The 27,957-nt window shown below is 44.0% G+C and overlaps 1 protein-coding gene across 3 annotated transcripts; it reads left to right on the top strand.

The window, feature by feature from the left end:
- The first annotated feature begins 2 nt into the window (after positions 1-2).
- On the top strand, positions 3-26,887 carry RAD17 (RAD17 checkpoint clamp loader component). 3 transcript variants are annotated; one of them, XM_066602936.1, is made up of 17 exons: positions 3-77; positions 2,722-2,825; positions 4,297-4,542; positions 5,722-5,796; positions 7,235-7,391; positions 8,818-8,954; positions 9,057-9,109; positions 9,200-9,325; positions 11,199-11,268; positions 13,193-13,304; positions 14,716-14,910; positions 16,146-16,234; positions 16,468-16,614; positions 19,461-19,607; positions 20,224-20,344; positions 20,843-20,900; positions 25,931-26,887. In XM_066602936.1, the coding sequence occupies exons 2-17, from the start codon at positions 2,784-2,786 to the stop codon at positions 26,190-26,192; spliced, it is 2,037 nt and encodes a 678-aa protein (XP_066459033.1). In that variant the 5' UTR covers positions 3-77; positions 2,722-2,783; the 3' UTR covers positions 26,193-26,887. The 3 variants fall into 3 exon arrangements, with proteins under 3 accessions (XP_066459033.1, XP_066459034.1, XP_066459035.1); XM_066602937.1 differs by lacking the exon at positions 3-77 and adding an exon at positions 160-288; XM_066602938.1 differs by lacking the exon at positions 3-77 and adding an exon at positions 226-243.
- Positions 26,888-27,957: the final 1,070 nt, after the last annotated feature.

Consider the following 27,957-nt stretch of genomic DNA (forward strand, 5'->3'; position numbering starts at 1 on the left):
GGTGACGTAGTTGCGCGGCGCCCGCGGTGTGAGGAGTAGCTGCGCAGAAGTGGATGTGTTGTTGTGGTTCTAACAAGGTGAGTTCCGCGGGGTGTACCTCCACATGACCGCGCGCCCTCCTCACCAGCAGGGGGCGCAGTGCAGCCTAGAGGAGGTGACACGGCCGGTGGCGCTGCTATACGCAGCTTCTACACTTGCACTGGTGGAACTACAAGTCGCATCACCCCCAACACACGGGCCTCGGTAGTTACAGCCTCGCAGCCTGCATATTTCCATATGTCAGCATAGGTAAAACCGTCTCTGCATCGCAGGATGTAAACCGCATGTAGTCTGCCCGGTGGGGTATTTAGGGCTCCTTCACACGCACGTATTTGCGCAGTGTGCGGCGTCTGTTCCCGTGTGTTTTGGTCCTCCATGAACCCCGCACGCATCCTGCTCCATTTTCTTGCATATTTGTGCGCCAAAAGTCAACAAAAAAAGTTATCGATGTGCAAATGTGCGCAGGATGCGTTAGGAGGAGCGCGAGACATCGCGTATGGAAAAGAACGGATTTGGAACTCAGACTAATTAGCCATTTCACTGGGTGCGGTTTTGTCTGCTGCGCGCAAATGAACATGCCGACACGTGCGCTGAAAATACGCAGCGCCCGTGTGTGTGTGTGTGTGTGTGTGTGTGTGTGTGTGTGTATGTATGTATGTATGTATGTATGTATGTGCGTGCGTGCGGGGGGCACCAGAGATATTTAGACTTCATTCAGGCTGTTGTATTGTGAATTGCACCGAGAATCTCGGAAGCAGGACACAGCCGCACCTCAAATATAAAGAATGCTTATCTTATTTAGTCCCCTGTGTGTTCTCCACCCCCCCCCCACCCCAAAAAAGAGAAAATTATGCAGCATAATGCGCAGGTCTCGGGTTCTCATTTGCGCCCCCCGTAGACTCCTATGGGCCTTTAGTGCACAAATACTAAAATAGAGCACGCTGCGTTTCTTTTTTTGTGTGTGCAAAGCGACAGAGAATTAACCCCTTGAATACAGCGGGTTCTGTTCTCTGCACATTGCGCTGCAGATTTTGCATTCACAAATCTGTCCGTGTGAAGCCGGCTCACAGCAGCCGAGCTTTATCATCTGTATTTTGCTCATCAGTGAGCGCTCACATAACCAGTGGAGAAGAGAGAAGGTGGAAACAGAATAGAAACAGCAGGTGGCGCTATTCTAACTTTAGTCCCGGAATATCTGTGGATAGAAAAAACTTTTTAAGGCCGGCTGTCCACGGGCGTTGTGACGTCCTGTGGCAGATCTCCGCCGGTCAGCCCTATCTAATAGATAGGCTGGCCGCGGAGAATCGGGGCAATTCGCAGCATGCTGCGAATTGCCTGCTGCGAGCTGAGAATCGTAATGATTCTCCGCTTGTGGATAGGGGTCAGCGCTGTCCATAGCAATGCTATGGAAAGCGTCGGCCGGCGTGATTCGCCGGTGATTTACCGCCGGCGAATCCACGTCCGTGGACAGGGGTCCTAAATGTAAATATAAAAAAAAAATGTTTATAATTGGGAACTGGATTTATAGGGGTTGTAACAGAATTTCAAGCGTGGATAGGGGATAACTTGCTGATTGGTGGGGGCTTGTTGCTGAGACCCCTGCCAATCTCAAGAACGGGGGTACCGCGCGTGCTGAAAATGTAATTGGCTATTTGTAGCCCTACATCTTGTATTCGAACAGCCATGAATGGTCAATGTATAAATTATGAGGCTTGTATAACTGAGTGTTATAGACCAGCTGGAACCACATTAATATCTGGACATAGTGTCACCATTGTCTATGGCCACCCTCATACATGCCGTCAGCAAAATTGCAGTCAATGGAAGCCGTCCATTCACGCTATCTTCCAGTGTAGCACAGCAGAAGAAAGCGTGAAAATGCTTCTCCGCCCACCGCCGCCGCGTCATGTGACACAGTGGGCGTGTCACATGACACGGCGGAGGTGGGCGGGGAAGCGTCATGCGGGAGCGAGGACGCCGGATCCGCAGGTAAGTATGGGGTCTCCTGGGGGGGGCGCCGTGACGGGCTCCGCCGCGGAATTTCGCGGCGGAGCCCATCACGGCCGTGTGCAGCCGGCCTAAGGCTCTTGGTGATGTGAGTATTGATGTGACCATTGTTTAAGAATTGTTTCCAAAACGTATATGCAACATCACCTATTTTTAGGTAACTTTGTTTTATTTTTATCATTTATTCACTTGTATTAATAAATTGTGTTGTATCAACCCACTTGTCCTTCTTTATAGCCGTATCCGAACTTTTTGCCTTTCAACTTGGCAACACACTGTCTCCTGTCCTCCTCGCTGCGAGGTTACTGCACCCCTTGCAGTGAGGAGGAGACGGATTGCAGCGCTGATCACACAGGCGCACCAGCACTCTGTTCACTTTCAGTGGGACTGCTGAGATAGCGAAGCGGCACCTGCTCAGATATTTCTGTCAGCCCCTTTTAAATGAATGGAGCGCTGACCGTGCATGTACAGTCGGTGCTTCATTTACTGTGACATCACTGCTGGGGGACAGAGGAGAGCGGAACGTGGGAGTCCCATTTTTGAGATCAGTAAGTAACTTGAAATTCTAGTACAAGCCCTATAAGTAACAGTGTTTTTCATGAGACCTTCCCTTTAATGTGATCTTTTTGTTACATAACACATTTGTACATGACTGTCCTTTGTGCTCTGTTACAGTGCAGCCGGCGGTCCCCACACATCACACAGTGCTGAGCTGATGGGAATCTTACAACTTGATAATGTCAAAGACATCTTGCAGAAGGAAAGTAACTTCTGCTAAGGTAATGTCTCTTTATTAATATACACTTTGCATTGCAGTATTACAATGTTTATCTTTTAGAGAAGACCTGTCACAACTGATGCTGGCTGCGTACTTTTACAGCCCGCTGCTCACCCATTCTAGTGCAGTTTTTCTTCCAGCATGCCACCCCCACCCACATTCACTTATGATCAGTGCCGTTCATTTCAGCACTATTAAATTGTCAGGTGGGCAATCTCCAAATAGTTTAGGCGATGTTCCATTGACATTGGGCAGTAGAGTACCCCCACATGACAAACAGCACTGACTGCAGCCAAATGGGGTTGGTGGTGGGCAACTAGAAATAAAAGGCACAAGATAAGTGAAGAACCAGCTGCAAAAGTATGCAGCCAGTTTCAGTTGTGTGAGGAGGTGACAGGCCTTTGTTAAAGGGGTTGTCTGGTTGCAATATGGGTTCTTAAAATTCAATCCAAATGATATAAAACAATAAAACCAGTGATCCCTACCCATCCTCGGCCCCAGCCCTGCAGTCCTCCCTGTCTTTGTTGTGGAATGGACACCAAATCCCCGCTGCAGTGGTCTGGTGATGTTTTCCTGGCATGATGGCTCACCGTATCTGAGTGGATGTGCCAGGAGAATGGCACTGATCACTGTGACCTCTGACCATAGGGTTGCAGCTCTGAATCGCTGGGGCTGAGGACGGGTAAGTACCGCTGGTTTTATTGTTTGAACTGATTTGGATTTGATTTTAAAAATTCAAATTGCAACCAGACAACCCCTTTAAATGGTAAGGTGGTCCTACAGGAGCATGCCATCATCTTGTTATTTCTTAAGTACTCTCAAGAATGGGACTGAGCTGTAACACCCAGCACAGTCGCTGCTAAAAATACAGAGCTGTGCCCAGTGAACCATGAATAGCGTGTGGCACGCTGGCAAACACCGCTGCCCTTCAAACTACTGATTAGCATCACTGGTGAAAGTCACACTTGACTGATGGAATATTAATGGCTTATCACAAGGTATGGGTGTCCGTTATAAAATTCTGCAAAACTTATTTAAATTGCTTTGTATAGGTTGAAGTAGTTTTCTAATGTGTTTTAATACTAGATGTTGATCATCTCGAGTTGTCTTTACATGAAAAGTGCTAGAAAGTCTTATAGTTTTACTGTACAGATGTGAAACATTTGTACAGAAATACCATATATTTATATTATACAGACATGATGATGGCACTAGTCTGCTGCCGAAATACCTTCTCTTCTTCCACTCTAATATTTTAGGTGACAGCAATGCCCACATATCCTTTGGGATTTTCTTCTTGTTCTGATTCCACTTTTAAAGGGCCACTCTGGTGTTTTTTTTTTTTTTTTCATTCATTCATTATGTAACTGGCCCCATAGTATAAGTAAGTTGGCTAGTGTTACCTTAGCTCTATAAAAAGACTGGAATATACTGTATAACAGAATTACATTTCCATTATGACTTGTCTGCAGATCACCGATTGGGTAGAACCTTCCTTTGAAGATTTCTTTGGCAGCTCCGGCAAAGTCACTTCTCAGGTGGTCAAATCCTCTAAAAGAGGTGCTAGCAAGAAGGATGAGTCCACATTAGAGAACACCTCCCAGCGCAAAAAAAGGGTGAATCCATTCTCTGCCAATCATTGTCATGATGGAGTTAAAGCGGCATCGGACCAGCCTCAGGATGAGCCATGGATTGATAAATACAAACCCAATGTTCAGGTAGGTCTGGGTCGCGGATCCGGATGCGCTCTGCAGTTCTTGCTTCTCTAACACTCTGATTAGAGGTTATTACTGGAAGTCAGATATTTCCAATGCAGTAGCCAATATTCATCAATACAATAGCGCCCTTTCTGATGAATGCTAACCATGTAATGAATGCATAGATGGGAGGTGCTTAAGCCGGGTCTCCATTATCACTTATTGAGGTAGGTCCCCTCTCCATAATGTGAGACCTAATAGGACACAATATGGGACAACCCTTTAATGCTCAAAAAGGTCCCCAGTGACTACTTCATTATGTGCAGAATAGTAGAAAAATGGTGGAGCGACCCCAGTAGATAAAATGGAAATAAGGGAATGATGCCCTCTTTTTAGAGTGTAGTAGGCTAGAGCTTCTTATAGAAATGAAGGGAGAGGGTCCCTATGTGTAGTAGGTGCAGCCAACCCCAAGTCCCAACTGGGTCAACGTTTAAACTACATGGTCCAAAGAAAAAATAAAAATAGGTGTATGGCACAAGCTACAGGCGTAATAACATTACATGAGTTGGTTATTTGCCAAACATCTCTGTTTATTTATTAAACCAACATGTAACTAGTTATAGAATCAGATTTGGATACAATTGGTGTGCCAAGAGGATTCTTTAGATCGCTATGGAGTTTCGGTTGTGTAATGTCTTTTCATTGTTAATTTTCTTAAATGCTGGTTTAATAAATAAACAGAGGTTTAGCAAATAACCCACTCATGTAATGTTATTATACCAGTAGAGTGCACCATATAACTTAAATTTTTTTAACCCCATAGTGACTATTTTTGCAAATGTCATTTTAAAGACAGGATTTTTTTCTATAGTGCACATGAAAATGAGGATTTGCACCCAAAATGGACACCCCTATTTGTCCTGTGTTCAGCATATCTCGGCCTTCCCTGACAGCCCTAGGCTATTGGCTACCTCTAGCAGCCCATAGCAGGGAGCTGTCACATCCACAGCCCCCGCGGCTTTAATCCCCAGGGCTGGGGGATTAAAGCCCACAAAGCCAGAGCGTAAAAACACTATGAGTCGTTCACTAAGGCGTTACATTTTTGAAGAATACAGTCATTATTACACTAAACATAATGTAATGGTTACAAGGTGGACAGCATTGAAGATTCCAATAAAAGCACCTATGGTTTTTTTGCAGGCGGACCTCGCTGTACATAAGAAGAAAGTAGAGGAAGTTGAAACCTGGCTAAAAGCTCATGCTGAAAAAAAACAGGTTAGTTTGTTTATTTTGCTTTGCTTTATATCTTGGAAAATTCTTTATATGGCTTATTCTCATTAGGTATAACATAGATATTGTTACCCTTATAGTATCTTTAAGGGTCTGTCCACATGGGGTTGATATGCTGCAGCTTTTCCATTCAGAAGTTCCACAGTCTTTAGGCTGGGTTTACACGGATTTCCGTGCAGATGTGAAATCCCAGCATGTCAATTTATGGTGTGGATTATCACAGTGGACCACATCCTTTTAATGAGCAGGATGAAATCCATGATGAAGCCGCAGTAAAAGCTGAGGTAAGTTTACATGCAACATGTAAACATAAAAACTGACCTAGATAACATTTACATACAAACGGACCTAGATAAGCTGGGGGCTTGGGCAGAAAAATGGCAAATGAAGTTCAATGTTGATAAATGTAAGGTTATGCACATGGGCAGCAAAAATGGATGTTACCAATATTCACTTAATGGGATACTGCTAGGGAAAAGTGATATGGAAATAGACCTGGAATATAGACTAAACTGGAATAACCAATGCCAATCAGCTGCTGCAAAGGCAAATAAAGTCTTGGGGTGCATTAAAAGAGGTATAGGGGCGAAGGACGAGAACATTATCCTCCAACTATATAAGGCACTTGTCAGGCCCCACATGGAATACTGCGTACAGTTCTGGTCACCGGTGCTCAGGAAAGATGTTACAGTATTGGAGGGGGTTCAAAGAAGGGCAACTAAACTAATACATGGAATGAAGGGACTGGCATACCCAGAGAGGCTATCCAAATTGGGACTATTTACTCTAGAAAAAAGAAGGTTAAGAGGCGACCAAATAACCATGTATAAGTACATGAGGGGACAATACAAGGATCTCTCCCATGATCTGTTTATACTCAGGACTGCGACAGTAATGAGAGGGCATCCGCTACGTTTAGAGGAAAGCAGGTTTCATCACCAACATAGAAAGGGATTCTTTACTGTTAGAGCAGTTAGACAGTGGAACTCTCTGCCTGAGGATGTGGTGATGGCAAAATCCTTAGAGGAGTTTAAAAGGGGACTTGATGTCTTTCTGGAGAGAAAGGATATTATAGGTTATAAATCTTAGGTTAATTGTTAATCCTGGTATACAGGCAGGTAGGAACTATTAGGGGTTGATCCAGGGAACAGTCTAATTGCCATTAGGGAGTCGGGAAGGAATTTTTTTCCCCAAAAGGGCTATTGGCTTCTGCTCTTGGGGTTTTTTGCCTTCCTCTGGATCAACAAAACAGGAGGATAAACAGGCTGGACTAGATGGACATTGTCTTCATTCAGCCTTAGGAACTATGTTACTATGTGGATGCTGCAACGGATTCATCATCGATATTGTCATGAGATTGTGGCAGAAAATCTGCCCCCGTGTGGCTGTGGACTAACTTTCACTCATTTGTATATGTTCACAGGGTGGCTCCATTTTACTTCTGACTGGCCCTTCCGGTTGTGGAAAAACTGTAACCATCCTAGTGCTAGCCAAGGAGGCGGGCATCCAAGTGCAGGAATGGATTAACCCTGTAATGCAAGAATTTAAACAGAATGAAGCGCCAGAGATTTTTGACCGAGGTAATTAAAAATCTTAAGTAAAAATAAATAAAACGTGATGCATTTTTTACATTGCCATAGCAGCTCAAGGTACACCAGGTAAATAAGGCTTTGATCATTGGACAGCTGTCACAGTTAGGGCTGTGGTGTGTTTAATTACCAACCAGTAGCTTGTCTACGTGACCACTCTCTTAATGATCACCAATATACCCTAGTGCTTGTGGTGAAAAAATAGGTTAAATTCCGTGTAACGTGCCATACAGCCTTTATTTTACAATGCTCCAGGAGCAGCTCTGTAGAATAGGGCACTAGTTAAAAGGAATGCATCATATATTTAATTCAAGTTTCATTAATTAGATGTAAATAAACATAAGAGGACTCATATATTATGTTTTTGGAATTACAGTATTTTTTTTTTTAATCTTCCTTGGGGGCCGCCATATAGGTGACATGTGCTTTCTTCCCAGCTGGTTGTGTTGAATTTATGGCAGCTACAATGAATGTAATTTAATAGACAGAGAAATGTTCTACATCACACCGTACAAAAAGTGATGTAGTACTGACCAATGTGTGACAGAGGAGATGCATACACAGCCTTGCCTGTTTTTATAGTGTTCTCCTATCCTAGCCTTATAAAGGTCTCTGGTAGTACAAGAGAGCTGCTAATAAAGCGACCCTCTGTTTTTGGGACAACATTGTGTTCCAGAACCAAAGGAAAGGGGTATATTGGCTGCAGTTGTTCTCTGCTGATTCACTGCTTTACAGCCCTGTTTGTAGGCATTGCAATTTTTTAACTATCTAATGCACACTTTCTGTGCTCTAATTGGCCAGTGCTGATCACATGAGCGGCGCTCTGGGGATTAGGTAGTCTGAACATTACGTGGGCCATATCCGATAGTGGATGGCAGTGACAACAGAGAAGAACAACTATAGTTAATATACCCCCCCTCAGGTCCCAGGGCAGGATTTTGTCTTGAAACCAGAAGGTCGCTTTAATTCGCCCCTTCTGTGGTGATAATGAGATGGCTACCGATTCTGTCAACCATAAAAGCTGACAAGTGAGCTGCAGAGAACAATTGTGACTGCGCTAGTGGCCAGTGTGAAAGCCTGGAATAAGATTTTCTCATCCGTGTCATTAGGGGACACAGCAAGACCTTGGGGTGTAGTTGATGCCACTAGCAGATCACATAAAGTACCAAACATGTGAGTTCCTCCCGCCAGCTTTGCCCCTCCTGCACACCGAGCAACATCAGTTTTAGTATTAAAAAAAAATTATGCCATTAAAAGGCAAACTGATGTTTATTTATGTCTTCCGGAGCTGTTCACCGATAAGCATTTTATGGCTCTTATCCTTTATTTTAACAGATTCGTCCTATAGGGGAAGTTAATGAAATACATAATATTGCATGTAATCCTAATATTTGTCCTGTTTCCTTTCCCCCTCTAGATATGGGGTTCCAGATTTTCACCAGTCAGTCTCAGGCCGCTCTTTTCCAGGACTTTCTTTTAAGGGCAAACAAATACAACAAACTTCAGATGGTGGGAGAGTCACTTTCTTCTGACAGAAAACTAATTATTGTTGATGTAAGTTCTAACTTAAAGTCAAAATCAACCGTGCTCATCACAGGGTTTGGGCACATCGTACCTATGTATCAAAGGAAAATATATATATTTTATTTTTTTTAGGATATGCCCAACCAATTTTATAGGGACCCTGCAAGTCTACATGATATTCTTAGGTAAGGCAGAGCATAAAATGTGTATTCTTCTTTGTTATATGGACACATATTTCGCTGTGTCAAACTCTTCATTTTTTTTTTCCACCACAGGAGATTTGTAAAGACAGGTCGATGCCCTCTAGTGTTTATAATATCGGACAGTCTAAGTGGTGACAGCCATCAAAGACGACTGTTTCCGAAAGAAATCCAGGATGAGCTGTGTGTTTCCAATATCAGGTGAAAGCATTCTACACTGATGTATCACTTTATGTAAGAGCATTACCATCCAAAACCTAAAATCAGACATATGTTAAAGGGGTTTTCCAGGCACAAAATACTATGGATGACCTATCCTCAGAAAAGGGCATTAATAGGTGATCGGCCGAGGTCCGCCGCTTGGGAACCTAGCCGCTCAGCTGGGATGCCTCATGCTGTCTGTATACACAAGGGACACTGTGTAGTGGCTGGCACTTGTAATTGCAGGTACAGCACCCATGGATTTCAATGAGAGCTGCGCCTGCAGTTACAAGCGTTGGGTCGGAGCTTCCACTCTAACCATTGTGTATAGTGGAGCTGACAATATTCGCCTGCTCAGCTGATTGGCTGGGTTCCTGAGTAGCGGACTCCAGCCGATGAACTATTAATGACCTATGCTGAAGGGTAGGTGATCAATAGTATTTGTGTCTGAAAAACCCTTTAACGCATTAGCGCTTTTATTACAGTAAAGTGGACCTGCTTCCTCTCCTGATATGTCTGCTTTAGTAAATAATTTTATTGCCAATGAAATAACCATTTTGGAGCATCTTTTCTTAGAACTCTGCATTGCACTGTTCTATTATTCCTCCAAGAAACTTATGAATAAGTTATAGGGGTTTTCCAACACTTGCTATTGTTGGCCTATCGTCAGAATAGCTCATCAATAGTTGATAGGCCTTGGTACACTGCTTCGGATCCCCGCCAATCAGCTGTTTCCTGGGTCTGCTGTCAGCGTGGACAGTGCTAGATGCAGATGGCACTGTCAATGTTGAAGCGGAGCCTCTAGATCATGCAAAATGGTAGGTTGTCGAAGTGTGTGTTCTGGATGGTCCCATACATGTTCTATTGGTGATAAATCTGGCAGCCAGGCAGGCTATGGAAGTGAGACAATGTTGTGGGGACATTCCTATGACCCCTTCCCCCTTGTGTGTGCGCCCGAGCATTATCCTGCTGGGCCTCTTGGAAGCCGCCATGAGAGTAACACATGTGGCTGCAGAATGTCCTGGACATATCGCTGAGCTGTCAGTTTGTCACCCCCAGCAGTGGAGTAAGTGTTCTGTTCCACAAGGCAGGATTGGGGCACTCACCTCTGAGTCTCCAGACACAAACACGGCTGTCGTCAGTGCCCAAACTAAACTTAGATTTGTCACTGAAGACAACCCAGCTCCATTGTGTAGCAGTGCAATTTAGTTGTTCAAAACACCACTGCAAAAATGTTTTTCAGCCAAAAAATGGATGGCGGACAACAAAACAGTTGGAGCTGCTCTTGCTTGTTGGACAATCAGATGATGCTCTCTACTGGTGGTCTGTTAAGGGCGTCCTGAGCCCAGTCACTTTGTATGTGTATTTTCACGTATCCACTAGTCCCCACATCTCCTAACAATCTGTTCAGGACGGGCCCGGAGGTGGGCAATTTGTCGATATCATCATCCAGCTTCTTTCATTCCAATAATGCGCCCCCTCTCAGACTGTATTAACTGGACAAAAACTCCTTGATTATATCGCAGAAGCACGTCTAGTGGTCAACAAGCTCCACAGACGTGGAAGAAGACGTCACTACATACAAGGAGCCTCCGAGAGCCTTTTATAAGCCAAGGGGGGAACCACTTTTAGGGCCTCAGATCACAAGACTGTTCATCTAATCACCACAACTCTAATCATTTGTATATCTGCCTGAGATGTAACTGTATGCAGAGAATTGCAGCAAAACGTCAACTTCCTCTATGGGCTTAATTTATTTATTTTTACAAAGAGTGTATATAGTGACACAAGTGATTTATACCAGTACTAATTACACCAATTTTATGTACTATAGAAAAGTAATCCTGTACTAAATGCTCGTGTACTCTTGCAGCTTTAATCCCGTTGCTCCCACCAACATGATGAAAGTGCTGAGCAGGATTGCAGCTTCAGAAGCTACTATGGTCAGTATGTGCCTAGTCCAGGCACTATCTCATAATCCTCTTCCTTTCTATAGCTGTGATCTTATGAAGTGATAAACCTCTGTACATAGAAAATAGTGGCGGGAATTCCCGCAGAATTTCCGCCCATGGAAGCTGCCATAGGATTGCGTTAGAAAACGCAATCCTATGCAGACAGACGCAATTTGTCCGCGCGAAAAACAAATCGCGGCATGCTTTATTTCTGTGCGGGGCTTGCAGAGCCCCGCACAGAAATGTCATTCCCCGGCCGCCAGCTTCGCTCTGCGTATGCGCCAGCTGGGCAGCAGCCAGAACATCACAGAGCCGGAGCCGCGGGAGCAGGTGAGCGCTGCGCTGCTCCCTGCAGAAGCTCGGGTCGGGTCCCGCTGTGAGAATTCTCGCAACAGGATTCGGCCCGGCTGTCTGCAGGCGGCCTTACAGTGCAACTGAGCTTTCTATAATGATTATCGCTCAAAATTCTCCAACGCTCCGAAAGTGAGCAATAATCGTTTCATGTAAACGCAGGCAGTCGTGCACTATTCGTTCACTTGTTTAGCGCTGTTTTTTAGCTGGCATCAAAACCTTTGCTTGATCGCTCAGAATTCGTTCCATTTGAATGGAAACCATCAGTATTTTGAGTGATCAAATGATAGTGTTGTTTGCCTTGCATACAAAATGAGTACACTGTTGATGCAAGGCAAACAAATACCCAGAGGAGTCAATAGAATCCCGCCAGTCTGATAATCTTCACATAAACACACGCCCAGCTGAGCAAACAAGTCATGGAGGAAATACAGATGATTAAAAGCCATTATCTGTACATGTAATTTCATTCAAAAACGTTGTCAGATTGTTTATTCATGTAGTTGTTTTAGCGATAATCGTTGCGTGTAAAGGCCCATTTACACGGCGCAATCATTTTGCACAAACTATTAAGTAGCTACTCTGCTACTTACTAGCTATTTAACGTGAAAATGAAGCCTTTAGCTGAATGCAGTTATTAGCCGGAGGGCTCTTATCTGATTTCAGTTCCTTTGATCTCCAGATGGGAAACAATGCTATCAGCACTACCCGTGGAGAACTCCTGATAAGACTGCACAACGATTTTTAGCTTGGCCTGAATTTAATGATCAGCTAGCAGTGCACGGTGGCCGTGCGTTTAGATGCAACGATGATCGCTCAAACGATCGCTTTTTAGTGATTTTTGAGCAATCATCGCTCAGTATAAATGGGCCTTAAAAGAGCCTTTACTGTTTGCTGAAGACTGACTCAATAGAAAGTTCAATGCAATAATAGTCTATGGGCCCATCTTCAGCTGGAGAGCAGTAACAGCACATGAAAACTGGGAAAGGGTTTTTAAACTTTTTATTTTTTCTAATTCATTTTTTCCAAACTCCTGACTTTTATTTTTGTAGCCCCATAGGAGACTTGAGCTTGTGAACTCCTAATTACTTGTACAATATACTGCAATACATCAGTATTGCAATATATTGTACTTTTGCCAGCAGCCTATTAAGCAGGGCTTAATAGATTAAAAAATATGGCAGGCCTGGGTTCCCTCATAAGGCTCCTGGCTGCCAAGCCATCAACACCCTGTGTTTGCATCGCATGGTGGGCGATAGGATGTCGGAGGGGGCCTTCCCCTTTGGCCAGTTGCTTACATGCCACGGTCACCTTTGATTGAAGCAGTTAAATGGCTGTGGCCACAGTCAGCGACTGTTGGCTGACCGAAAGATTTGATGGCCAATGGGTATCAAACATCTGATGGCCAATGGGTATGAAGCAAGCTCGGCTTCCGAGTCCTCTTTATACTTTCCCCTTTTGACCCATGACAGACACATACATCATAGGTTAATAGTTTGGAGTTCTGTAGTGGCTGGCTCTCTGAACTACATTGTGATGTGCACCCTGTTGTTTTTTGTTTCAGAACAGAGGGAAATTTGTTGTTCCTGATAAGGAAGCTCTGGAGTTGTTATGCTCAGGATGTTCAGGGGACATTAGAAGCGCTATCAATAGCCTTCAGTTCTCAGCACTTAAAGGTAAGAGTGAACGTCTTTCTTAAGGCCCTTTTACATGGAACAATTATCATTCGAATAAGCGAAAGTGAACAAGTCTAAACACAGGTCAACGACCGAACAATAATCGTTCACTTTTCTTTCATCATTCATTTTATGCAGGCATAGAAATCCTCATTGGCTTGTTCACTTATTGTTCTGTTTGAATAGCACTTGTTTAGTTGTTTTCATTTACTTATACAGTGAGTGTGAACGACTGAACGATTTCTTGTTTGAATAAGCCAACGTTCTATCTGCCTGTATAAACAGGTTGTCTGTGTGAACTCTGACATCGTTCACTCATTCAAACAATATATAGTTTGGTGTAAACAGACCCTTAGGGCTCATTTACACTGGTCGATTATCGCTAAAAATTCGCTAATCGGCGATTCTTTTAGTGATAATTGGTGTGTGTAAATGGGCGCAGGGCACCCTCATTTTGGGCTTTTTTTTTGGTGATCCTTAAAATCAAGCTCACTTGATTTTAATGATCACTTTTATCAGTCGTTCTCCATGAGGGAGTGCTGATAGCATTGTTTTTCCCCTGGAGAACAAAGGATCTGAGCGCAGATAATAGCCTTGGGCTATTAGCTGCGCTCAGGGAAGGTCTCATTCACATACATAATTGGCATTTAAGTAGCTGAGAAGCTACTTGAATACCAATTATGTTTTATCCAAAATAATCGCTCAAAGCTGTCGCTCAAACTGTCCTTTGAGGGATCTTTGAGCGATTATCTGCTTGTGTAAACGGACCTTAAATCAAGCAAAGAATTGATCTGAAGTCAGCATCTCCTCATGACAATTTTATTGGGTCCCTTGGGAACTCAGTAAAATTAGCATGAGAAGGTGCTGTCTTCAGAGTGCTATTTTGCTTGGATAATAGAAGAATCGCCTTGTGAGCCATTCGGATGCATGACCCTTTACAATAGATGCGATTTGGACTAAATTGGTGCTATATTTGATTGCTGCTATATTATATCTTAGTTAGTCCTGAAAATTCAAGGTGTTGTCTGGGTTTGGTAAAACACAGACCCCAAGAGTATGTTCACATGGTAGAGTTTTGCTGTGAAATCTGCAGCAAATTCAGTGGCATATCTGTATTCCGTTATATTCAATGGGAATCTGTAACAAAGTATATATATGCGGATCCTCGGCAGTTATTTTGTAGCAGCCACAGGAATCCACAGCTCGGCTGCGGTTTTGTGCTGCAGTTTATGCATGCAGAATTCACGTAGAGGAAAAAACTGCCACGCATTCTGCTGTCTGAATATACCCTTAGAGACCTGTGTCAGGAACGCTTGTATTTTCTTTTTTTTTTTTTCTCTATGAAAACATTTGGAAGTTCCTTCCAAAAAATCCTGCAGCTACCTTTCTTATCTCTTTCTGATGATCACAGATTCTTCCTTGCCAAGTGATTTTTGGGCCAAGAAAAAAGGAAAACCGTTAAAGACATCAAAAACTTCATCCAAATTAAAGAATAAAAACAAATCTAATAAAGTAGGAGACAAAACAGACGATGTTCAAGCCATTGGAGGCAAAGATGCTTCTCTATTCCTGTTCCGAGCATTGGGGAAAATCCTCCACTGTAAAAGTAAGTTATTTGAGGCACTTAACTCTGCTGTTCTGTTTCTAATAGTCAAAGTCTCCCATTTTGAATAAAAAAGCAGCAATTACTATACTAGTTGGCACCCAACATATAATATTAATTGGTTCTGGGATGACTATGGTATGTTGAACATTTTGTATATTGAAGCCATAGCTCTATGGGAAAACTGGTAATTGGTTCTGAAGCCTCCAAAATGTCACCCCAAAGTAAGATGAAAGAAAGATTAAAGAAAATAAAGCAGATAAGTAATAAAGATAAAGCAGGTTCTTACATATAGAAGTCATAAGGAGCTGCTGGAAGCTGTAAGTCACTTTCTATGTATAGGGCAGGAGCTTCTTCAGGGTCCTGAACAGAACAGACAGTGTACCAGAAAAATAACATGGAGCCACCCTCACCTGGTGGCCAAAGGAGCAGCTTATCCTGGTAGAGAGTAGTACAGAACATGTACACTGTACTGTAGAGAGGCGCTACTAGACAGCCAATCATGCATGCACTACAGTAATGCAAGTGTACTATGAAATGCGCATGGATTGTCAGTTAGGTGCATGTGATGGAGGAGCGGACTATCTGTAACATTCTATGTTGATTTGCAATGGCATGGGAAAGACGATTGCATCGTGAAAATATTGTATCCTGAGGCCATTGTAATTTGAGGGATTTCTGTAGTTGTGAGGGCTCCTCTACATCTGTGCTATGAATTGCTTTTTGTTCTGTATGGAAAATGGAGTTCCTGGCCAAAAAATTATCTGTCCTATGATGGATCTGACCAGTGCTTTAATGGAGTCTATTGGGCTACGGTTTATGCCCTTCGGCATATTACAGGATAAAATAGTGCTGAGTGCAACCCTATTTCATACTGTATTTTAACGGTAAACTGCAATGGAATTCCGAAAAGAACCTCTGATGCAGACCTGAACCACACCTTAGTTCTTCATTATAATAAGATGACTTAACTACTATCTAAAGATATAGCAGCAGCAGTGAAAATCTTCACAGGACAACACACTCCATCTCCATGTATAGTAATGCCCATAAGCCAAGAGAAACATGCAATAAATTCAAAGATCTTGGGGGCTACGATTGACTGTTGTCATGTTTTTAGGCTTTTGGCCAACATTAGGTCTGTCACCATGCAGCTAATGAGAAATTCTAGTTATCTATGTGTCAGGATTACAGACATTGTGGTGATATACTCTCTCCTTCTATATATTTTGTGCCAGGGGAGGCTCCAGAATCTGACGTGGGCTACCATAAGCTGCCGGCACATTTGTCAGAACATGACAGAGACCTCCTTCTTGTCGTCCCTGAGGTAAGGAATGTTGCTTGTTACTATTTGCAGGGTGTTGCTGAAGACACATTTTTGTATATGGATATAAGATTGTTTAAACAGGTGAATGTTGTACAATAAGTCTTTTCTATTGAATTCCATAAATCTTGCAAGCAAATTTTTTCCACTCTGCTTTTGGTGGCAATTTAGTTAATAATGTAGTAAAATTATTCATTCCGGTTCATTATAATCTTTCTCTTGTGTTTTCTCCATAGGCCGTTGTAGAGAAATCTCATATGCAAAGCGAATTATTCAATTTATATCTTCACCAAAATTATGTCGATTTCTTCTCTGATATTGATGACCTTGTACGAGCCAGCGAGTACTTCAGTGCTGCCGATGTTCTTACCGGAGACTGGAATGTAAGTACAGTTACTCATGCTCACTTGTGCATTAGAGTGATTACAGTCCTTGGGAAATACAACTCAAGGTCTACTATATAGAGAGGTTTGTTATCTCTGTTAATAGAATGAGCTCAGTTGTTCATGCTTGAAGCAGACCTGAGGTTTTTCAAAAACATTTCAGAAGTAGCTCAGGTCCTCATTGGCGGCTACTTTGTTACTCTCTGCATCTAGTTTGAGCTCTGGCAATTCAGATTTCTATGTAGATTTTCCAGTGTGTGTATACAGTACTAGCATTCTGCTAGTACTGTGCTGGCCAGGACCTCCTCTCCCACATTTTTTCATCCTGCCTTGCATAGCCCTGCTTCAGTCAGCTGGAAAGTGGCATCTAAATGCCCACCCTTCTGTTGCCTGCAGTAACTAGCAGCTTCCCCATGTCTCTGTTGTTGGAGAAACCTAATGCCGAAGTGTGTGTGTTTGTGTTTGTGTGTGTGTTTGTGTTTGTGTGTGTTTGTGTGTTTGTGTGTGTGTGTGTGTGTGTGTGTGTGTGTGTGTGTGTGTGTGTCAGTATGTCAGTGTCATATATATATATATATAAAATTATATTATTTTTTTATAAAGACTGTACGCTGTGTCTGTATTTTGCAGTTCAGCTACATTCGCTCCAATCAGACTGACCTGCCAAATCATGTTGCTGTAGAAAAAGCCCATGCATGAAATACACATGGCACTCCAAAATAATTACATCACAAAATATTAAATAAATATCACCCAAGTTTATTGATACACACTTGCTAACAGACAATGTAAAAACATTTAAAAAGTTCCAATGACCATGAACATATTAATGAACAAAGGCCACATACAAAATAAGCCCTAAGCCAAATGACAGGATATATTTACTGATAAGAGTATAGAAGGCATCCTGCACATTGAACATCAGATATTAAAATCTTCATACCTTGCCTGCAGTACAAATTATATAAACAGGTCCAATCCCATATATTACACCAGTACCAGTATACACACAAAGCCTGAAAAGGCTAATCAGCGTAATGGTGGGTTTACACGGGGTGGAAATGCTGTCAGCAGAAAATTCAGCAGCATTTCTGCATCCAACACGACTTGAAATGAACTGCGTACCTGCCGCTGATTCCAGAAGACACAGCACTCTCCTCTGAAGTTTTCAACTGTTAGCGCACTCTTTCATCTGCCGGCCTTTAGTCAGTGCAGCGGCGCTGATCAGGTTATGGCACTTCTGCATCACCTGGCCAGCAGCACTGCGCTCAGTATTGGCCACCAGGTGAAGGAGTGCTCTGACAGTCAAAGACTTCGGAAAGGGAGTGCTGTGTCTTCTGAAATCAATGCCGGGTACACAGCTGATTTCTAGTCAAAATGAGCACGATTTCCACCTCTTGTAAACTTACCCTAAGAGACTACTTCAAACAGTCTGAAGCAAAGCTAAAGTGCTGGTATAGAGTAGCAAAGAAATGATAATAAGTAAGCAGTAAAAAGGTAACCCGAAGTTACCCGTGTCCCAACGGGTATCACCACTATATTTGTGACTTTCTCCAGGGCAAGACATTCTATCTTTGCCTCAGGCTATTTGAAATAGTCTCTTATGTTTATTAACCTTTTCAGGCTTTGTATGTATATACTGGTACTGCTATAATATATGTGGATTGGACCTGTTTACATTATTTGTACTGTGGGCAAAGTATGAAGATTTTAATATCTGATGTTCAATGCGCACGGTATTTTCTGTACTCCAATCAGTAAATATATCCTGTCATTTGGGTTACATGTGGTCTACACTTATTTTGCATATGACCTTTGTTCATTAATATGTTCTGGGTCATTGGAACTCTTTAAGTGTTTTTCGATTATCGTTAGCAAGTGTGTATCAATAAACTTGGGTGATATATTGATTATAATTATTGTGGAGTAGACCTGGCAACCATGGGTAGCGTTCCGAGGATCGGATGCCTTTAAAAGCTGGATTGACCAAGGCTCACTTAACTAATCCATCGCACGGACCGGTGCGTGGAAGACTTTCCACTCAGAGCCATACCTATGCATTTATCTCTCTCCCCACTCCCCCCCCCCCCTTCCCTTCCTTATCTATCCCCCTCCTTCCTTCCCTTTTTGTCTAAGTTTGAGTTCTAGATAAGACAAGTTTACACGAAGGGGAAAATGGATTTATCTCTATAATGGTAGTCGAGCTAGGGACAAATCCCCAGCCTAGAGCATTAGACTGAGGCACGGGAAAAAGGGGAGGTCGGGGGCAGGACCAATCCCCGAGCGGAAACTACTATCAGACCAAGACCTGGCGAAAGGCACGTCCCCCATGCTCTACCTTCCCCTTCACTATCTTTCCCTATCTTATTTGCCGTTTCTACATTTCCTGTTTATAAAGATTTTATTTTATTGTGGCAACGATCAAAGCACAAGTATTTCTTGTCTGATATGTAATCAATAAAATTTATTTGAATCTATAGTTATTGTGGAGTGCCATGTGTATTTCGTGCATGGGGTTTGTCTATAGTAACGTGTTTCATATGCATGTTAACCATTGAGCACCCAGTACCCTTTATTTGACTTTGTTGCCTACCCTAGTTTGTGAGCTGCAAAATCAGACCCAGAACACGGGCACGAGTGGTATTAAACAGGATAAAGAAAATGAGGGGCATCAACGCTCTACCAACTCATAGCCCTTTTACTCTATCACCATAGAAATGCTGGATAATACATGAATCTACTCTAAGCTATTTTTCAGCTATAGCCACATCTTTAGATCCTAGTGATCGTATAGGTGTAATGTACATTCCTTGTACGTCACTGTATTTTTATGTGTTTACACTCTGCAGTTCAGATCCACGCTGAATGTATATGGCTCTTCCGTGGCGAGCAGAGGGGTCATACATTCCAACCGTTCCAGGGCTTTTGCCAGTTGTCAATCAGGAGTTGGTTTCCGACCTCTACATAAGCCACAATGGCTTCTTGTAAATAAAAAGGTAGGTGAAATATGTTTTATTTCTTCCAGGATTTAACAATGATAGTCTATCCACCCATCCACCAGTCAGCCAAACAAATGGGCCGCATCACTCATTGAAGCACTGCGGCCTCCACACTGCAGTATTAGTGCCCCCCCCCCCCCCCCCCCCACACACACACACTTTGTTCTTTTTGGCTGTCGCTTGTACTGCAGCTTAGCTGTAATATCGAACACAGTTACAGACATGCGGACGCATTATATTCAAGGGCTCTCTGCAGACACCATACTGCTGATTAAGGAAAAACACCCTCTCCTTTTTGTAGTATTCTTCTAATGGCACCAGCAGAGCATAGTCTGATTTTACTGCTGGTCAGCTTTTCTCCAGCTTGTCAAGGCAATGATGCCATTGTTATATTGGACAACTGCTGATGATGCAGTTTGTAAGGTGGTTTCATTATAGAGCTTCTTGGGCAACTTCTCAAAGTTCCCATAAGAGGTTGAGAATTGACTTTCTACAGATGCCTTTTGTGAGTTCTCTCTGACCTTCATTTTCATTTTGCATTGTATGTGTGTATGCATTTCACTGGTATCTTAGTATTCCTTTTTCTTCACCCTTTTTTCTTTTCCGCTTGCAGTATCAGGAAAACACACATGCTGCAAGAGAACTGTTCTCAAACTTCTGTTCCTCACCAATGTGCCTTCAAACCCAAGTGGTACCTTACTTGGCAAAACTCGCCAACCCTCTAAGAAACCAAGGTAAACTGTCCTTTTTTTTTTTTTTTTTTTTTTTTTTGCATAAACCTCAAAAACTTGTATATACCAGTTTACCAGCTGCTCTTATATTATTTCCTTTGTCCGATTTTCGATTTGAGCCAGTATATTGGCAAAGCTACATACACTTCTTCCCCGAAACTACACATAAGTAAAGAATGCCCTCCATCTAATTTATATTACCCTGAAACTTAGAAAATCTGAGACTGTTCCTCCACTCGGCCCCTTTACCACTCCCTGACAAGCCTTCCTGGCCCTAGTCCTTATTCCTTTTTTGGGTTTATTCACACTCCTCATTATTAAATTAAGCAGCATTGTGAATGTTATCACTTTGGTCATCTCATCTTGCATGAAGGTTGTTGTTACCTATGAACACCTGTAACTAGTGATCCTGGATACATTTTTAGATCTTTGTCTAGAACAGGAATATCCTGCTACACATTGTAAACATTTCCTTATAACAAACCTTGTCATTTCCTGCAGCACAAATTGCCTTTATCCAAGATGTTGGCAGGCTTCCCTTGAAGAGACACTTCGAAAGGTATTACAAAACATTTTATGCTATGTAATGTGTCCACATGTCTTTGTCATTTTCTCGGCTGTGTCATTGGGAGACACAGCGGAGACCTCAGGTATAGCTCCTACCAGTAGGAGGCAAACGCTAAGCAAAAAAAGAGTTCCCTCCTGCTACCAGCTATACTCCTCATGGAGCCATTAAGCTAAATCCGTTTTAGCTTAGTGCCCATAGGAGGCAAACTTTCCGGATGCAGGTCTTCAAGATCCTGGAGTTCCTTGGCCTTTTTTTGGGGGCACACGGTGACAGAATCTTGTTCTTGCCCTCCTGAGGAGGGACATAAGGGTTGTCACTAACTTCCCTGCTGCTTCCCTACATCCTGAAAGCACAGGTGGCACAAGAAAGCACTAACTCTTCTATGTCCCACCAGTGAAGATCCACTCACTCGTATCCTTGGGCTCCCCTCCTCCACCAAAGTGAGGCAAAATGTAGCAGAAGATCAGGCTGGAGTTAATGCTATGGTGGCCATGCCCCTCTAGGGCAGGTAAGTATGGGGGCCCCGTATTCCTGTCTTTTTCCATCCCCATTCCTGGGCTCTCAGCCCATGCAACTGAATCCCTTGCAGTTCCAGGGGGCTGGGGTGCCCACGCACGTGGTTAACAAGGAAGGCTAAGGTAAGTCCCCTTGAGGTGGTTTTCTTGGGTTTCGCTGTGTAATGGGGACTTCCAGTCACTTCTTCAGGTCCAGTGATGGCTTCTGGTCTTCATAACTGCGTGTTGAACATTAGTGGTGCAGTGTCGGCTTCCACTTTCAGTGCCTGCTTTACTCTGATCAACTCCCTCTCCAGTTTGCCTGAGTCTCTTTGGTCGCCCAGTCCTCCTTCCAGCCTGCCCAAGCCCCCCTTTAGTCGCATGCTGTTTCGGTCATCTCACCAGCTCCGGTGCCTCCTTTTCTGGTTTCTCCTTGTTTAGTCGCATGCGATCTCACCACTGATAGGTGTTTGAATACAGCTTTCCTACAACTTACTATGACATGCTTTCGGAGGTGGTATTTCCATTACTTGCGATCGATCCAGACTCCAATTTCTTGCACCTCTCATCCTCGGTGCCATTTTCTGTGGCTCCTCTGCTCCATAGGTCGGGGGTGGGGACCTCTTGTACTCGGAGAAGACCTGCCGTAGGCAGCTCCTTGACAATTTAGCCCACTGTTGCTTTCAGTCTTTACATTGTGTACATGTTGCAGCCAGACAAATTTTCCTCTGCACATACACTTACAATGTTGGATTTTAGGGGAAAATCCAGTAATCTGAACATAACCATTGTAATATGCTTTGCATGCTCTTGCTGTTGCATGAGATTTCCATATGCTCAACAGGAGCCCTTTTGCACAAACTGCTTGCCTCCCAGTTCAGTCAGTGAATTTGTCCCAGAGACATCCACCATTCCCCCACATGGTCTTGAACCCGAATGAGAGCACTCTCTCTTTTGACAGCTCTTGTGGACCTCTCAAAAGCATCCTTTATGGAGATGCTGGTGAGGACATCCAGCCAGAACCCGACTGAAGGGTCTGATGCTGAGGAATTGTTTCTACCAGAACACATTCATGGTAGTACCTCCAAACACTAAAGGTACTCAAGATCACACGGTCATATACCATTGACTCCTTCCTCTGTCTAGTCTCCACCCGCAGCTTCCCACTCAATCCCCTCTAGGGACAGCTACCACTCTGAGAGCGAAATTTTGGATTCTAACTCTTTCTTGGATGAGGATCAGTCTTACAAAGCCTCTGCTATAGTAGACTCTCTCACAGAGGTGGTTAAAGAGACGTTCCATGTGCAAGACCACGTGGTTCCTCTACCATCGCGGGCACCTTTTTCTTTACAACGTCCTAGCTGTTCACACAAAACATTCCCCACTCATGCTGAATTTGAGGAGGTCATGACCAAAAAATGGTCAAGTCCGTATAAACCTTTCCTCAAGCCTAAGCGCTTAGACGTTATCTATCTGTTCCCTGAGGAATCAATTAAAAAGTGGTATTCGTCATGGGTGGATGCCCTCATTGTCCTGTCTGTCCAATACAGTACTCTGCTCATGGCAGATGCATCATCCTTTAAGAACCAGCATGATAGGCGGCTGAAATCCCAGAATAGTTTCCTCCTCCAATCAGGCATGGATATGAGATTGATCATTAGCTCATTATAAGGTTAAGTCTGCGCGCTATTAATCCTTTTCCAACGCCACCTGGTTTCCAAGTCTACAGGGTGGAAGGGTTCAGGACCTGCAATTCCTGATTGGGCAATTTAAATACCACTGTCAGAATTGACAGCGGCATTTGAAGTCCTAACAGCAGTATTCGGTGTGAACGCTGATTGTGGCTGTTACAGCCGGGTGTCCGCTATCAAAGACAGCTGACTCTGACCTTGTATGGAAAAGGTTTTGCTTCTAACCCTGTGCACCTAGGCAATATATGTCCTGGAGCACTAAGGGGTTAAACTAGGTCTCTATAATTTAGATAAATATGGCTAAATGAGGATTTGGAGGTGGCTGGGTTTTTCTGTAGAGGATTTTGTTCAAAATCTGTAGTAACATTTCTGCACAGCTTTCAAAGGGCTGCATTGTAAATGGTGAGATCCACTGTGAAAATCTAAGAACGTTTGGAAAATCCCCTCCACATGTGTTGTGCTGTGAATGGTTGCAGATTATTGATGCGTAATTCGCACCAATAATACTAAGCCTATCCACCACATCTGAACTTGGCCTAATAGATTTTATGAGGAAATGTGAGACGGTAAACTTGGTCTTTCATGGTTGGTTTCAGGCCACAGTTTTAGGGCTTATTTACACGAGCGTATATCGGCCGGTGTTTTCATGGCCGGACGATATACGCTTCCATCTGTGCAGTCCCCCCTTACCTCTCCCTCACCGCCTCTCTCCTTCCCTCCGGCTGTTTGCAATGGGAGTGGGCAGGATGAGAGCAGAGCTAAGCCCCTGCCCCCTCCCTTTGTCCGCAGCCAGCAGTGGTAGTGGGCGGCAGAGTGGAGCTTGGCTCCGCCCCATCCCACCCACTCCCGTTGCAAACGCCGGAGTGGAGGAGAGAGACTAAGAGCCGGTGACGGGGAGGTAAGGGGGGAAACTGCTTAGATGGAAGCATATATCAGTCAGCCATGAAAATGCCGGCCGATATACGCTCGTGTAAATGAGCCCTTAGGCCAGGCACAACTCGCATCGAACACACATACAGCACTTTGACGTGCACTGCCATTTTTTATCCCTCGTCTGTGAAAAGGGCAGGAAAAGGATATGCAGATTTTTTTTCCTCGCGGACTATCAGAAAAAATAACCATCTGTTTAGCTGCATTGGCTATAATGGGGTCATGTGCTGTCTGTGGAACTACATAGACAGCATGCAGCCCCAAAATACTATATTGTACACCCAGGCTTCATGGGCAGGATTTCTATATTTTTTTGTAACCCATATCAGATCATGGGCAAAGTACGTATTACCTTCCCAGAGCAGCTTTAAGGTGGAGACATAAGTAAACAAGTCCCTGCCCTATGTAGATACTAAGAGCTAATGAAAACCTCTGGACATAACTAATACACTGGGACAGATTTATTAATGTTGTCTAATATTAGGCAGTGTAAAATTGGACAAGGCAAGTTAGAAGATGCCCAGATTTGTCAGCGGTGCACACTGTCATAGAGTTGTCACTTCTTGCTAAGTTGCACAGTTTTACTTACGTCAGCTCAAGATTGGCTTTCTTTTCACCATTATAATATATTGAAAGTGTCTAGCCCGGTGCAAAAAGTGTCTAAAACTACTGATGAATGTGGTACCCGACATGTGCATTTTGAATAGTTAGGTTGCCCCTCTATGTTGTGCCTAGTGAGGACGTGAGTGGAGTTCAGAGAATACTTTGTAGAGAATTCATGCATGGCCCTCTCAGGTCCTACAGTAGTCATAACACGGTGGTTCATTCTTACCTGGCATGTTCCTACATGATATATATCCTATGTATAGATATGAATTAGTTGGCCTGAATGACAGCGATCTCTCAATAACATGTAGGGAGAGGGATAAGCATTAGAGATGAGCGAACGTACTTGGTAAGGCCGATTTCGCAATCGAGCACCGCGATTTTCGAGTACTTCACTACTCGGGTGAAAAGATTCGGGGGTCGCCGGGGGGGCGGGGCGGGGCGTGGTAGAGCGGGGGTAGCAGCGCGGAACAGGTGGGAGCTCTCTCTCTCTCTCTCCCTCTCCCCCCCGCCCCCCTGCAACCCCCCGCTCACCCAAAGTGCACCCGAGTACTTTTCACCCGAGTAGTGAAGTACTCGAAAATCGCGGTGCTCGATTGCGAAATCGGCCTTACCGAGTACGTTCGCTCATCTCTAATAAGCATCTACCAGACTTATCTGCTGCTTATCCCTGGCAAAACAAAGCCAAGGTAGAAATTTAAAGAGTAACAGCACTTTTCAAAAAACTTTTGACATGTCAAAAGCTTTGACTAGTGGGTGTCCGCGAGCGGTGCACTTCTTCAGCTGTCATCTTTGCTCGTTGGCTGCTCCTTGCAGCTGAAGATAGACTCATGGATGTACAGACTGCTATTGATATCTGTTTTTAACTAGCCAGCAAGCATCAAAGACAGCAAAAGGGGCACTGCAGCCACGTCATTTCCATGATCAGCTGGGGTCTTGTCACCTGGACCTGGAAAACGTTTTTCTTTTAAAAGTGCATTTACACTTTAAACTATTTGACGCGTTTCCTCCAACAAGAGACATAAGGGGACAGTCAAGCAGATTAGTGGTGTGATCCACTTACAGAATCTGAGGTCTATGGCTAGTTTATTATTTGCTGAATGTTTTAATCTGCCCAGGTCTTGAGAAGAATGAAGGCGTACAAGCACGTCGTTGACTACAGTGCTAAAGGCAATATACAGTCGGTTCTCTTACTGATCACAATCGCTTACCTGTGTCTATAGCAGCGCTGTTTTCTTTTATGTTTTGGAATGCGAGTCACTTTTGTATTGTTCTAATCCCGTGTATAATGTTGGTCTAGAATGAAGCTGGAAGCCCTGACCGACAAGGACCCTGGGGTACCAGATGCTGACAGCGGTGATGAGGAAGACCCGGCTCATGGCACTAATGCAAAAGAAAGTGGTTGTGAAATCAGGTCGAATCCTCAACAAGTGTCAGGTGGCTCAAGACTTCCTTCCAGTCAAGGAGAAACCGATCTTCCAACCAGTCAACCTCAACCTGTTACAGCTCAGGCCATAATGGAAGATGAAGAGCTGAAGATAGAGGAATATGACAGTGACTGATATAGGCCATGTATAGGAGCTACATATTCTGTTTTATTTAACGAAGGATTTTCATGCAAACATTTTTTCTGTAAATAATTAGAGATGAGCGAGTATACTCGCTAAAGGCAATTGCTCGAGCGAGCATTGCCTTTAGCGAGTATCTCCCCCGCTCGAGACGAAAGGTTCGGGTGCCAGCGCGGGGGAGCGGTGAGTAGCGGCAGTCAGCAGGAGGGAGCGGGGGGGGGGGGAGAGATCTCCCCTCCATTCCTCCCTGCCCGCCACCGGCACCCGAGCCTTTGGTCTCGAGCGGGCAGGTACTTGCTAAAGGCAATGCTCGCTCGAGCAATTGCCTTTAGCGAGTATACTCGCTCATCTCTATAAATAATCCGTACAGTTGCGGCTTTAGCCATTTATTTTATAGCTCTGAAAAACCGAAAACTAGGACACGAGAAAATAAACCTGACCCATTTCCACAGTCCCCTCACCTCTGGTCCCCCTCACCTCTGGTCCCCCTCACCTCTGGTCCCCCTCACCTCTGGTCCCCCTCACCTCTGTCCACTTTCAGTACCTGTGCCTCTGCTGTGACATTACAGACCTCTGTGCAGTTTGATAACAAGCCAGCATACCTAGAATGTGAAGTGCGTTTATGTAAAGTTCTCTGCTAAACTATTTATGTAAATAAAAGAATTGAGGTTTTTGGGGTTTTTTTTAAATGTTTAATTTCCATTTTTTCTTTTTTTACCTGATTTCCTTTAATATTACCAAGGAGAAATGCTAAAATATGGAGACGGATGAGAGGTTGGACTGAAAAGAAGTCGAAGTAGAGAAATGAAGCAGTGTGATCATTACATGGGTCAGAACAGCCTTTTTGGGTCTTTGTATCAGCCACATGCAGGCACTTGGGGTGTTCTGGGTGCAGACTGACACTTTAGCATCTAATGTATATCATCACAATAAGTCATTGTGCAGTAGGTTCACTGTACCTGGTCTGACTGCTTTCTTTTTCTATCTGTCACGTGACCCTCTGCCTAAAAAATATCTCCACTTCCTCTGACATCTTGTCCACATTTGCTACTTCCTCCCATGTCCATAGCCTCCAACTTCCTGTGAGCAATGCATGATGGGAGGAAAAAAAGAGGAAGTGCTGCATGGCTCATGTGCAGTTCACAGTTCCGGAAGGTTCTGTCTGCTGGCTTCAGCTGTCTTTCTCTGGCACTGAGTGAGAGGGAGGTTGGTGTCGGTAAGTTGCAGGATCGGTGATCTGTGGGCGGAGCTACAGCACTGGAAGTTGTGGGTAACAGTCTGCTGCTGTGTTTACTGCAGAAGTCTATATGATGCAGATTTTTCTGCATACAGACTTGAAATCCATGTGCAGAAAAAAAAGGTGACGTCACTTCTTGATACAGATTCTGCTGTCTGAATATACTCTTAGGCTGCTTGCAGACGGCCGGGTCGGATCCGGCTGCAAGAATCCTCGCAGCGGGACCCGACCTGAGCCCCTGCAGAGAGCAGTGTGGCACTCACCTGCTCCCGCGGCTCGGATCTTTCACGTGCCGGCGCATGCGCAGACCGGAGCCGGCGGCCGGGAAGTGACCTTTCTGTGCGGAGCTCTGCGACCCCTGCACAAAAATGGAGCATGTAATTTCGCGCAGACAAATCGCGGCCGTCTGCATAGGATTGCGTTTTGTAATGCAATCCTATGCAGGCGTGTACGGGCGGAAATTCTGCAGGAAATCCTGCCGTGGAATTTCCACCTGTGTGCAGGGGGCCTTAGAATAGCAAA

The sequence above is a fragment of the Eleutherodactylus coqui genome, chromosome 5 (assembly GCF_035609145.1).
Source record: "Eleutherodactylus coqui strain aEleCoq1 chromosome 5, aEleCoq1.hap1, whole genome shotgun sequence".
Classification (NCBI taxonomy): Eukaryota; Metazoa; Chordata; class Amphibia; order Anura; family Eleutherodactylidae; genus Eleutherodactylus; species Eleutherodactylus coqui.

Excerpts from the sequence above, each read along its gene's own strand:
- RAD17 (XM_066602936.1), top strand. The coding sequence starts at position 2,784 with ATGTCAAAGACATCTTGCAGAAGGAAAGTAACTTCTGCTAAG. Across the intron at positions 2,826-4,296 it reads GGAAAGTAACTTCTGCTAAG|ATCACCGATTGGGTAGAACC; the intron begins GTAATGTCTCTT and ends ACTTGTCTGCAG. Across the intron at positions 5,797-7,234 it reads CTCATGCTGAAAAAAAACAG|GGTGGCTCCATTTTACTTCT; the intron begins GTTAGTTTGTTT and ends ATATGTTCACAG.